The following is a 13,000-nucleotide window of genomic DNA, read 5'->3' as shown; positions in this document are numbered from 1 at the left end:
CATTATTATTGTACATTTTGTCTGAAATTCAACATCTAATGTCTGGGTTAAACATGCACAGACAAGCATTAGTGGTGCTGTCGATGGATGTGCTCGGTCTGTCACAAATCGTTTCTGCTGAAGGAACAGTGTCAAAACACCCTGCCTCTAATGACTGGCTTGTTCAGACAGGTCCATCACCTGGTGTCTGTCTACAGCACACGGAAATGTTCCTCACTTTCATTTATCAAAAGTACATTTATACATACGACTAAAAGCACCAGCCAGACCAGTGTGCACTTGAACTGAACCCAGTGTTTGGTTAGTTTAAACGATCATGGCAGTAAGGACCAGAAAACCTTTGGTCCAGAAAAAAAAAAGAAAAAAAAAAGTAATAAAATCCAATAAACACCTGTTGCACACAAACTTTTAACAACTTACTTCCAAATACAAGCATTTAAACCAGGCTAAAACCATTATCTGAAACAATTATATAGCCTAAATTACATGCATCATGCGATTGCATGTATATCAGTGCTGCTTCAAATTAGCAGACAAACTATCTTGAGGTGTAGGTGCCACAATGACCAGAAGAACAACGACTGGAAGAAGTCAGATTTTCGCAGTGTCCATGAAGGCTACAGTCCTCTGGCTTTTGCCCCGACCTCGGCCCCAGTCCCTACCCGCTCCCTGTTGCTGTTGCCCGGGCTCTCTCCGCTCTCGGCTCGCTGTTGGACCCTGTGCTCCGGAGCTCGGGATGACGCCACCTCTGGCCCCGCCCCCGACGCAAACTCGCTCTTCGCGTTCATTTCATTCCTCTTCTCATTCCGAGCATTCTTCGCATCTCTGACAGTGCGCGAAGCCATTCACCTACACCTTCCTGGCTGGCCCAGAAACTCCCGAAAAACTTAAATTTATAAAAAATATTTTGTAAAATCCCATCACCAAAAAAGGGACAATTTTATGAGAAAAATCAGTGACCAGGTAAGTTTAGTTGCAGACTTGTACTCGTAGCGTTGTCCTATAAAACAAGCTTTCGTTCAATTGTGCGCTTACTACTATCACATGGCGTAGTACAGTGGTTATACGCCTGTGTCCAATGTCCATCGCTGAGATAAATGGCCGATTTGTGATCGCTGTTGAAACACTCCTGCTTTTGACATAGCGATAATCTTTGGCATTTTTGACATTTTTTAAAAAAAGGAAGTCTGTCTATTATCGCCTCTAAAAGCCCCGGGGCCGGTTTTTCAGTCCTAAAGCTTGACATCCACAACATTTACCGCTTTAAACTAAGAACTGCGTTAACATTTTGTAAAAGATGACTCCTCAAAATGCTGCTGTGTTTGCTCTCCGTAGTTGGACTCATCCTGGAGTTGTCCGGGATTTCCTCGGAGGATTTTCGGATCACCACCTTGAAAACACCGCGGAAAGAACAGACTTGTTGCTTCGGCGACTTTCCTCCCTTTCGTTTTCCACAAAGTTTTGTGTAAGTACAATGTCTTTGTTATAGCGGCAGTGGACACCTGATGTTGTGACTCTAACTCTGTAGGAGTGGATGTGTGCTCAAAAATAACGCTTTGTCCAAAATATTGTAAATGTGTTCGGGCTATAGGACCTAGTAAAAGTATGAGTATTTAGTCAGTACTAGTCTAGGTTATAACAATATTAATTCTGTCTTGATGCAACATATTAGCTAACTAGGTATAGTTCTGGTTGGTGCTTTTTCATGATTTGATTTGATGCAGTGTTTCCATCATTGTTTTCTTTTCCTTCCTTGCGTTTGGGAAGTGCGTGCTCAGCTAAAACACCAGTCTATAATCACAGAGCAGCCCTGGAGCCAATCCCAGTGTGTCACAACTTTTACTCCTTGCAGTGATTTAAAGACCAGAACTCCTGGAAATGTGCAGCAGATGAGAATATATATAAGACCGAAAGTTTTAATTTGACATACAATTAGCTCCAAAAGTGGTTGTAAAGTATGTAACACCACACTCTAAAAGTTCTCCCCTCTGTGCTAAACTGGCTCCATTGTTTTCACTTGTACAGTGCTGTACAAATAAATCACTTGCTTTAGTATTGGCACTGAGGCTCAAGTGTAAAAAATATGATAACAAGTAATGCGTTATGAGTTTTAAATGTACATTTATTGCAATTCATCAGCCATCGGCATCAGTACCTAGCTCTGCAAACAAGGTGAAGTCTTATCTTAACTTAACTTTTGGCTCTAGGCTAATTGTCCTGTAAATTTGATGATGCTGTGTGTCTATAAAATGATAGTTACAATCAACAAATCTGCGTGTGTTGGCTGGCAGTTTTTAAAAATGTATCTTTTTCGATGTACCTTTTTTCTTGTGAACAGTATGACATTCCATTCGTTGCTGTTGGCAGGTGAAATATATAAGATACAATTTGTTTATTCTGAATTTGTTTGCGTACATACCTGCTGATAATCTGTTATATTTCTGTTAATCTTTAGTTTTTAATAGTGCTGTTTAGTTATGTTAATACTGCGTCACAGAAACAGTTAAAGTTTTATTTGACTGAACAGACTTGCCCAAAGCATATACAGCTCAAACCTGTTCCTAACCAATGCCGTGCTACATGTCTTGCCTTATCTTGCTCAGTTCACGTATACTCCAAAAGGTCAGCAGAAACACAATTATTTTCTTGATATTATAATGAAATATCTGTATAAAGTTTAGACAATTGCAGTGTGTTGCAGTGTTAGTCTGAATAAACTACCTAATCCTTGTATGGTGGTGGTTAGACCTGGGCATTGTTATAGCAGATCCTGTTTGGTCACGTTGAGGTTTGAGGGCAGGACCACTGTGCGATGAGTGAGCATAAGCACATAAGTGTTTTTGTCTCATAAACGTTGACCTCCCTTCTTCCTGAACTTGTTTCAGGGGTTGTGGAACAATATCTTGTTTTTGTCTATAATTTGTTAGACATATACACAGAGCAGATAGCCAACTTCATTTGTTGTTGTTTCCAGGGAGGATGATATCAACAGGTTCAAGGTTGTGCACTGTGTTATGAGGCACTGTTGCTCATTGCTTTAGTTAGATTATTATATTATAGGTCCTCTATTAAAAATATTGTTTTGGAAGCTTCTAATAGCTTAGTAATTAGGCAACACAATCTGAATTTGTGATATGAATTTAAAATTTAACCCACATTTATATTTTAATTGAAACACTAATATGCCGTTTCACTGTTTATAAAATTCATGTGGGCAAATATCTGTGAGCAGTAATTAAATTAGTGTCATTAATGTTGTAATTAAATGAAATCTGCATTGGGCTTGAGTCACTAAACATTAGCTGCTTCAGAAAAGGCTGTGGTGCTGGCTGCAGGCTGTGTGCCCTGAGGTAAACCCTGGGAGGCTGAAAGGGAATTTTAGAGTGAGCACCTCTGCAGCAGCAGTGCGAGCAGGGCCCGCTGAGGCCGGCCCAGTGTGCCACCAAAAAGGAAACTCTGGCACATAGCCACTGACGTCACCTGCGTAAATCTGCCCCAGAGCTGTGGCAATAAAACCACGGCCAGATCCTGGATGCGCTTTGGCCCTGCTGCGCACCTTAACTCTGTGCCGCTTTGTCTACTTGCATTTATAGCTCTTGGTGAAAGACAACTTAGGTTTAGGGATATTGTATTCTTAAGAAATGTGTTTATCATGCTATTGCCAAAACTATATTCTGATTTCATTATTTGAATTAAATATATCACTGATGTACTGATTTTTTTAGTTGTGGATGTTACAGAATGCTCTACATTTAGCATCACATAAAAAGACTCCTTAAGCTTTTTGAAGTCCAACCACTTTATTATTGCAGCCTTCTTTACCACATGGAAAATGCGCATCAACCAGCATAATCTCCCCACCCATGTGATTTTGACGTTATTAGTTTAAATGAGAGGAAATAGGGCTTTATTTTATACTATACAATATAGCTTTATTTGCAAAAAAAGGAATCCAACATTTGTTTATGGCCAAAGGCCAAAGCTGCTAAATAATTTATAGTGAAGGAATTATGAGTCAGAATATTGAAATAACCAAACCACACAAGTTTGTAACCACAGTAAAAGTAATCTGGCATAGTACTTCTGCTCTTTCTGCATCCGAGTAGTTGTGTCCCAGCTTGCAGAACTTGGGAACAAAGCCACAGTCAGTTCATTTACTGAACGGGTGCATAATTTGTGGCCTGTATTCAAATGTGGGTTATTCAGTCATGTTGGCACTGTACAGTCCCGTCAATGTCATAAATTCCCAAAGGAGCTTTCATAAATGCGTGTGATTTTGTTATCATGGTTGGCACAAATCTGCCTGAAGATACCCAAAATCAGCCAAAGCACACAACAACTCAGGGCTAAGGTACTGGCATTGTATGGAGTCTGGAAATGACTTCCGTAATAGACAAAATGATCTATACAACATCTTTGTAGTTCCGGTAATAGAAATACTAAAGTCTGTACTTCAAATCAGTCAATTAATTTATAAATAAATAAATAAATCATAATAAAATCTTAGACCTGGAGTCTTAGACTTGATAAATAATAGACAAATAATAATTGATAATTGATGAATTTATGCAATCTGAGTTTTACAAATGTGTGTCCTTAAATTAAAATAGGATTTAAGTCAGTTTAGTTCAGGTGTCATCCACATCGATACACATAGTTTTACATGCATTTTTTATATTGTGCTGTTCCAATATTTATCGAAAATGTAATTTTATTGAATTTAAATGAATGAATGTAATAGATAGATGATGAAAAAATATATCAAATTGTAAACACAGCTTTCAGAAGATGACATTAAATGAAATGTTTTACAATTATTCAAACCTAAAATGGGTTGTTTTCATTGGCAAAAACTGTCCAGGTTATGAAAAGTAACTGCTAGTTCATATTTACATACAATAGTGCAATGCAATGATACTAATAGAACATCATCATTTGAGCTATGTCTACTAGGACACCAATGGAGAGGAGGTTGTAATGCATCTGCCAAAAGCAAACAAGGGGAAGAGCAGGCGAGGAGAAGTGAACAAGAAGATAAACGAGGAGAGGAGCTCATCAGCGTGATTTGTTTTTTCATGCCCCTCCGCACGCGTCCAGCCTGTGCCTCGGCCTCGCGTGGCTCTCATAACTGTCAGGAGATCCACTATCTGACCAACCTTTCTTTACAGCTTTAATTTCCTGAGCTTTATGCACTTTGCCTGTGCCACACACCGCCTTGACACACTGTGAGGAATGCACGCCACAGTTTGGACTGCAAATATCTCCCTAGCTTGTGTGCTTTTTTCAATGGGAAATTGTTAGATTTTACACTTCTGTACTACTCAGTAAATGTGAAACAAAGCCATATTAGCAATGTCCTGTGTGAGAATCATGAAGGAACCCTTAAGCAAAATCTTTAGCTGGTTTGTCCTGGAGTGCCACATCTGAAGCTGCCCGGGTCATGCTGTTGCTACCTGTTTGTGTCTGCTGCAGGTAGAGAAAGCTGCTTTGACACAACCCACAAATCAATCCCATTCTCCGCTACAAACAAAGATTGATCCTGAAGTGGCCCAATGGTTGCTGGGCGCTCCTGCGATCCAGGGCTGGCGATTTGAGACAGTGTCCATAAGCCTGTCTGATTCAAAGAGGCATGAAATAAACACTGCATCATTGCCAATAACAGAAACAGTATAGCACTTCCACAGACCTTTTAAAATTACTATTGAAAAGCTTTTTTATTCAGACTTCTACCCACCTAAAACAAAATAATGGTGCTATACAGAATCAATAGCAGTGAAATTCTATCCAGTAAGATGAATGGGATTCTGTCTTTATAGCTTCAAATGTAACTTGCCAAATCAAATGCTTGTCTTTAATTAAACCAGTCAATGAAGTGTGCTTCTCTCTAAAGAGCGCCTTTTCACCTTAATTTTTGCCTATTTGATTTTATTTACTGCGTGCCTTAGCCTTACCTTGACTGGGAAAGCTGCGTAAATATATTCAATTCAAGATATTTGGTAATTAGAATTTTTCCAATACATAAAGGTCTTTAACCTGTTAAATAAAAGCAGCGATCTCTTCTGTAAACAAGCTTTGCAAACACTTGACAAATTTGTTTTATTGACAGAAACTAAATGGATTTTGTGTTACTATCAGAGGTTTTGTGTGCCTCCCTGGTCTGATATGCCCTGCTCAAATGACATTGCGGTTGTAATTATGCAAAAGTGAGTATATTTATTTGTAAGATGCTGAAAATGTTGAGTTTTCTGAAATCACATTGTAATTATGATTTTACACAGTGTGGCCTTAACTACAGTGGGCCATTATAGGGAGCACAAAAGTCATTCACAGAATCATTATTGCACCCTCTGAGATAGCGGCACAAAAGAACCCCACATGGAAAATTGCATTTGAGACCTCTCATCTGCTATTTCATTACCTTGCTCTGTCTGATGGTTGAAATGGGTTCTCTTAATTTAAGAAGCTGGATTCCTGCTTGGTGAGTGGTTTATGTAATCTCACGGTAAGTGTAATTTCCCATAATGCCGTGTCACAGCTACTACTCTGCTTAGCTACCGTCCCTCACTTATTCCACCTCGGGCCATCTTCACCTTGCATTTCACAAATAAGGCCATTTCTATGGTGCAGAGTCAGTAAAGACAGAAGTATGCAATTACCGTGTGCCACTAGTGTCTCTAGGGCTGTCATTCATATCGTCCTCTCATAGACTTAATTGGTTTAGATTCTGAAGCTCTAAGTTACTGGCTACTTTGGCAACTCCTGATTATTCGCATTTTGGCTGGGATCTCTATGCTGAAGAATTTGTTTTGATGGCATTGAACAAAATAAGCCGCAGATAGCATTTATCACAAAAAGCACATCATTAGTAAAGAATGCAATCTAAACATACAGAAGATGAAGCAAGGTTTAATCATGATTTCTTTTTTACACTTTGAGGTGCTGTACCTATCTAAAAAATGTGAAATACTGAACTAGTTCATTTTAAATGATTTGTGGTCCAAAGTCATTCCTCACTTACCTTATTCTTCACGATTATTCTGTCAGAGACAGTGCTACATTTTGCCATGACAGAAAAGCTAACAACCATTACCATACCAACAATGTACGAGCTCATTATTGGACAATAAAATGATCTCTTATTAGATTCATAGAGCACAAAGTTGACTTATTTTTACTATAAGAGCTGCTCATATCTGTACTGGGGCAAGACAAATTAGGCTCAAATATATGGGAAAAAAAATCTGGTACATGCCCATAATGGAACGTGATTGTCCTTCATGAATACTTTCTTCTAAACAGTTACTGATTTTCCTCATAATTTATGCACATCTTACAGAAAACCTGTTCTAGCAGCATAACACTTGAGGGTGACTCATCCTGTAAGTGTGCAGTGTTTAACCCCAAAACATAATACACATTGGGTAACAAAGGCTTATGTAATTTAATGTGTTATATTGTAGTGGTGCACTCTTGTGCAATGTCTGGTAATCCTCACATCCGCACATTATATTCAAATCCACTGGCCTTTGTTATCTCAATAATAGCAAAGCAATAACACACAATCACAGAAAAACATACCTCATTATGGTTATATTATGTTCGTCATCTGTCTTCTCATAGGGGACCTCTCCTGGGCTGCTTTGGTGATGAGTCAGGGTACATCCTTGGTAATTGCAGCACTACCGTAAAAGAGCATGAAGGACATAACCAATTGTTACACATTCTAAATACTGAAATTGTAGTATTTTCTTTATATTTACAAAGTATATACAAAGTTTAAACCAAATAAAGTTGGAGTTCATACACTAATCTAAAAGTTGCTGGTTTGAGTCTTTCTTGTGATCAGTTGAGCTGCCACACTTCTGTCATTCTGCCTCTGGGCTGCTGTGGCTACAGAATAATTATACCACCGCAGAATGTGTCAGGAGGAGTATCAATAATTTACCAAAGAGTTTGGCTATTTTCAGTGGCTATAAAAGCACTATATTAGACTGAGGTTTAAAAAATATGCATTTCACTGCATGAGCTTAAAAATCATATCATATCATAATCATCACATAAGAGAAGTTTCTGTGCATTCCAGGCGCAGAATTTCAAGAGCAGTTACTTTGCTACAAAAAGAGTTAAATTTGTTCTATATATTTGTTCTATAATTCTATAACCTACTTTTTACTTAACATCCGCTATTACACTCATTTTGTAAACTATTGCTGGACTGTTTGTAAGTTATTACCATAATAATTCATCTTTATTCGTTTGTATGAGAGGCACATGTTTAGTGGTATTTTCCCCCTCCCTGATTGGTTTGTGAATCCATTCTGCAGCGTCAGCAGTTGCCTCACAAAACACAGATTCAGTAAAAGCTCTGCTCTCTGCTCTGGGAGGTTTTTCCCCAACAGCTTGCTCCCCTCCCCCCTTTTTCCTCACGGTCCAGCCTGCTGGAAGAAACATATGCTAGTATTCCCACTTCCTGACAGCTTGTGCAACTTGAATGGGATTGTGCACCGAGAGGAAGCAGTTGTCTGGAGTAAGAGGAGAGATTGAGAAAAGACAGGAACCTCACACACTACTCAGTGGCGTTTCTGTACAGTAAATTGTAATATGAAAGGAAGCTGAAGAAGATTATGAATGATCATGAGGGAAAAAATTTTGAAAAAAAAAAAAAAAGTCAAAAAGTTTATTTTAATAATTGTGGGCCATGAGCACCATCCTGTGGTACACTATAATATTTCATATGCAAATGGGACCCAGGTTACTTTGTATTGAAAAAGTTGTGCCCCAAATTCAAAAAGGTTAGGAACCCTTGCTCTAAATGTACCATGTAAATGTAAACTGGATTTTTTCTAACCAAATTAGTTAATAAAGAAGACATGATACTGTACTTTGGGTATTTAGTAGGAAACCAGACATAGATTTTGATTTTGATTTCATTAATGGTTAGCCACAATAGCGATCTAAAATACTAGAAAGAGGTCCATTGCTTTCATGTTTCATGTTCAAAACCTCAGAGTTGATATGCTCTGCCTTTTCATAATGGTATTCATACGTAACAACTAGTGGATTATCATTTATGTGTTTTTATGGTTGAAATGTTGTTTTTTTTTCTCAAAGATGGATGCTTTTTAATTGAATTCTAATACATTTTTGTGGTACATTGTTTGTATTGTAGTTTATTGGAATGCATATTTAATTGTTACAAATTTCAATGCATTTTAATACTAAACAAATTAATAGTGGTATTACTTGGTATAGTAAGCAAATGACAAGGGGATTTAGAGACAAGGGAGTTAGAACATGGTTAAGCTTATTTTACACAATATGGCCTCTTTAGTGATTTTGTTATATAGGCTGACTTTGGTTTATTGACAATAACAGCTATTTGAGATACTGTAAAAAATGTCACCCGTTGTGTCTCCATAGTTCAGAGATGTCTTTCAGAATGCCTCAAATTCTTTTATGCACTATACACTACAAGGACAAGTCATGTTCATTTGTTACAGCAAGACTCATTGTGCATCCTTGGTAAGGTTTTAGCCAGAGTGACTGCATGTCAGGATTTTCTTTATTTAGCCTAGTGTTGGTCCTAGATCTGTCTTCATTTTTGACAAACTTATGTGATAAATTCAGAACTTTACATTTTTCTTTTAATTCAGCAGTGTCAAAAAAGAATATTGTAAATATTTTATACAGCACATTTGTTTCTCTCATATTGTGCAGCTTTAGTTTTTTGATACTGTACACTATCCATTTTTGTAACTGTTGCCTGAGATTTGTCCTTTTTTTGTGTGTGTGTTTTCCAGGTCTCCCCCTAGTTTGCTCCAGGCTTCAGCTTGGAGAGCCTCACCGCCACCATTGACCCGAGCAGTTGGAGCGGCAGCGAGAGTCCTGCCGAAGACCTGGAGAGGATGAGCGACTCAACTGACAAGCCAGCGGACAATGATGCGGAGGGAGTGTGGAGCCCGGACATCGAGCAGAGCTTCCAGGAGGCGCTGGCCATTTACCCCCCCTGTGGGCGCAGGAAGATCATACTGTCAGATGAGGGCAAGATGTATGGTGAGTACTGCTGTTATCAACAATGTAACTCAACCAAGTGTGATTATATGAGCCAGTCTCCAATCTCTCAAATGTCTGCAATGGTTTGGTTCCCTCAAGTGCACGTTTTTTGTTGTACGTTTAAGTATAACTGCATAAACTATTAGTCAGGAGCAGATGGTAGTGTGGCTGCCACCAGCTGTGCACCCCCCACCCCCGTCCCTGGTTTTGGCTGATGTCATGTGAACAGGGAACATTTTCTGTCTTTGCTCTTGGACTGTCTTGCAGCCTGTCAGTGTCAAGTGAAATCCGAAGGCTCCTAAGAGCATTAGTTTACAGCTGCCCGTTGACCCCACTGGCCAAAATAAAATGTAAATTTTAAGAGTACGCAAGCAAAGCAGAGCAGCAAAGATACCTAAAATAACTTCAGTGCGACTCAACAACATTCATTCATATAATCTTTATAATCTTGTTTCATGTTATTTTTGCCTGGGATTTAAAATACACACTTCTTTAAACCTTTATGAAGATGTGAGTCTGATCAATGTTGAATCTCCTCATTTTCAAATGGCCGTGATTGCCAGGTGGATTAGCCAATCAGGGACACGCATGGTCTGTTTGTATTGGAAAAAAGGAAAAAGTATCACAGGGGACCAAAAAAAATTGTGGATTTCTGCAATGAGTGAAACACTAAAGTTTGTTCATCTAACATGAGAAAAATAAAATTTTGTTTGTAAATCATAGGCGATTGCCTCGCCAATCCACAATGATATTTCTCTGTTTTTGATATCAATCTGGCCCCACACCCTCTGTTGCTCCTCAAGCCCAGTTAAACGTGATTGTGCAATCGGATTTGTTTTCTTCAGTGACATATGTGAACCGAAGGAGCTCAGTGGTCACTTGTGATTTACAAATAAAAACATATTATTTAACCTCAGATTAACAGTTTAGTGCTGCCCTCATTGAATCTATAGAAATCTGCAGTCTTTTTCAGTCCCCCGTGATATTTTTCATTCCTTTTCCAATGGACCATTTGTGTCCCTGATTGACTAATTTACCTGTCAATCATGCCCATTTGAAAATGGGGAGATTTACTGGTGACCAGACTCATGTCTTTGTAAAGTACTGAAGAAGAGTGTATTCTGGATCCAAGGCAAGACCAAGCTCCTTCATTTCAAATGTGTCACTGAAAAAAACAAACCTGATTGGACGATCATGTTTGGCCAGGCTTGAGAATGATATCAATCTGTATAAATAATACTGAGAGAAATCATTCTAGATTTGCCATTTCTCATTTTATGCAGCTCCAGCTCACCTATTACTCTAGATTAAAAACCATACAAAATGTGTATAGAAAATGTTAATCTCTCCTTGTATTGGTATTCGCTTACCTGAAATAATCCTTATTTACACTGATTTGGTAAAAGACATTTTCAGAGTTCCTATAATAGAATTAAGTTATCATTTGTACATATGGTAGATATAAGTGTCAGTGTGTATATCATGCACTTTCACCCTTGGTATAGTGGGGCAGGCTACAGAATAGGCACAAAAGCTCTCATGGCATCTGAGTTGGAGGTTGGCCACAAGGAGACAGGTATTTTGTGGCGGAGAGACCCTGGGGATGGCATTGTGTTCCATACACAGCTCATCATAAGAGGAGCCGCCCTGAGTGCCCTTAAGCCCTTTGTTATCCCGGGCTAGAGTGCAGTTAATTAGCAACCGTCTCTATAGCAACTGTGTGTGCTACAAAACAATTTCTAATTTCTGCTTCTTAGCTTATTGTGGTGTTTACCTGAAGTGGCTCGCAGGCACCATGCTTATTTCTTGCATCTTATTGTGAAGATACAGGTTATGCATAGTTGACATCACCTGCTACTGCAGTCATGGCAGGAGTATTTGAAAAGTAAAATCAAACTCAATGCTGATCCTCAAGCCAAAGGCCCAGAACTCTGCTATGGCATAATGCACCTGCTGTGCTCGGCTGCATTCATTTATCCCTGAAATAGAGTTGATAAATGAAACAACACGCCTCACACAAATTGTATGTTTATTCATTGCCTCGTGTATTTGCACTAACCTTGCAAGTTAAATGGTATTTGTGATTTTTTGCCATGTGGTTTGTTCCATCTTTGAATAAACGAATGTGTTATAGAGACTACAGAGTTCTTTTATGATACTGCTCATACTTTTAATCAAGGTGATTTGGGTTATTTTTCACTTTTGTGTTTTTATTACATCAATTATATCATTATTCAATATATTTAAACATATCGTCCCAACTCTGACATGAAACACAGAGATTTGGAGATATCAGTGAATATATATTTTGATGTAAAACTGTTAAGTGATGGTTGTATTGTATCTGTGCCATGTCTGCAGTGCTGTAGCACAGACCCCTCCTATTTGGACTAAGTGGTACTTGGTTTGCACAGATGCCACAGATAAGTTAGGTGTAATGAGCAGACCTGGCGTGGCCTGTAGGCCCAGCTCTGTGCTCCTCTGGGGCTTGTCTCTTAGGGCCGACCACGCTCCAAGTCAGAGCGCCTGGACCACATCCACCCTGCTGCGCGGATAATGAGGAATTCTGGGATCAGCTCAGGCTCCTCAGTCACCTGCATTCACTCAGAAGAGTGTGAGGAACTTCATGGCAGGAGAGGCATCACACTCCTCCAGAATAATCCCTCATTTGTTCCCCTGCTATTGTCAGACTAGCACTAGAGCTTTTTCACACACATGGTGGTAAAAAAGTCCAATTATTTTATTTCTTCTGAAAAGCAGCGTCTTACAAAAGTGTAAATAGCATTGATGCAGGTGATGGGAGGATTAATGTCATTGTGAACAAGAATACATTTAACATTTATATATTTCATTCATTAATATTATGTTTTATATGGGTTGTAGAATAATTATGATGATGCCAGTCCCAAGCCTGGATAAATTAAGGCAATAATAGAATAAAAATGAT

At 38.8% G+C, this 13,000-nt stretch overlaps 1 protein-coding gene across 1 annotated transcript in view; it reads left to right on the top strand.

Moving 5' to 3' along the window:
- Window positions 1–821: 821 nt before the first annotated feature.
- The window catches only part of tead1b (TEA domain family member 1b), a 29,512-nt gene continuing 17,333 nt past the window's right edge, over window positions 822–13,000 (top strand). The window contains exons 1-3 of the mRNA XM_055154750.1: window positions 822–963; window positions 1,336–1,465; window positions 9,801–10,053. Of these exons, the coding sequence (XP_055010725.1) occupies window positions 9,906–10,053 (148 nt within the window). The 5' untranslated portion in view covers window positions 822–963; window positions 1,336–1,465; window positions 9,801–9,905. The remainder of the gene's footprint in view (window positions 964–1,335; window positions 1,466–9,800; window positions 10,054–13,000) is intronic.

Source organism: Boleophthalmus pectinirostris, unplaced genomic scaffold, assembly GCF_026225935.1.
Source record: "Boleophthalmus pectinirostris isolate CB_2022bp ecotype Guang Dong unplaced genomic scaffold, ASM2622593v1 HiC_scaffold_19, whole genome shotgun sequence".
Lineage (NCBI taxonomy): Eukaryota > Metazoa > Chordata > Actinopteri > Gobiiformes > Gobiidae > Boleophthalmus > Boleophthalmus pectinirostris.
Note: the sequence above shows the minus strand (reverse complement) of the source record. Positions and strands in the feature narration are given on the sequence as shown.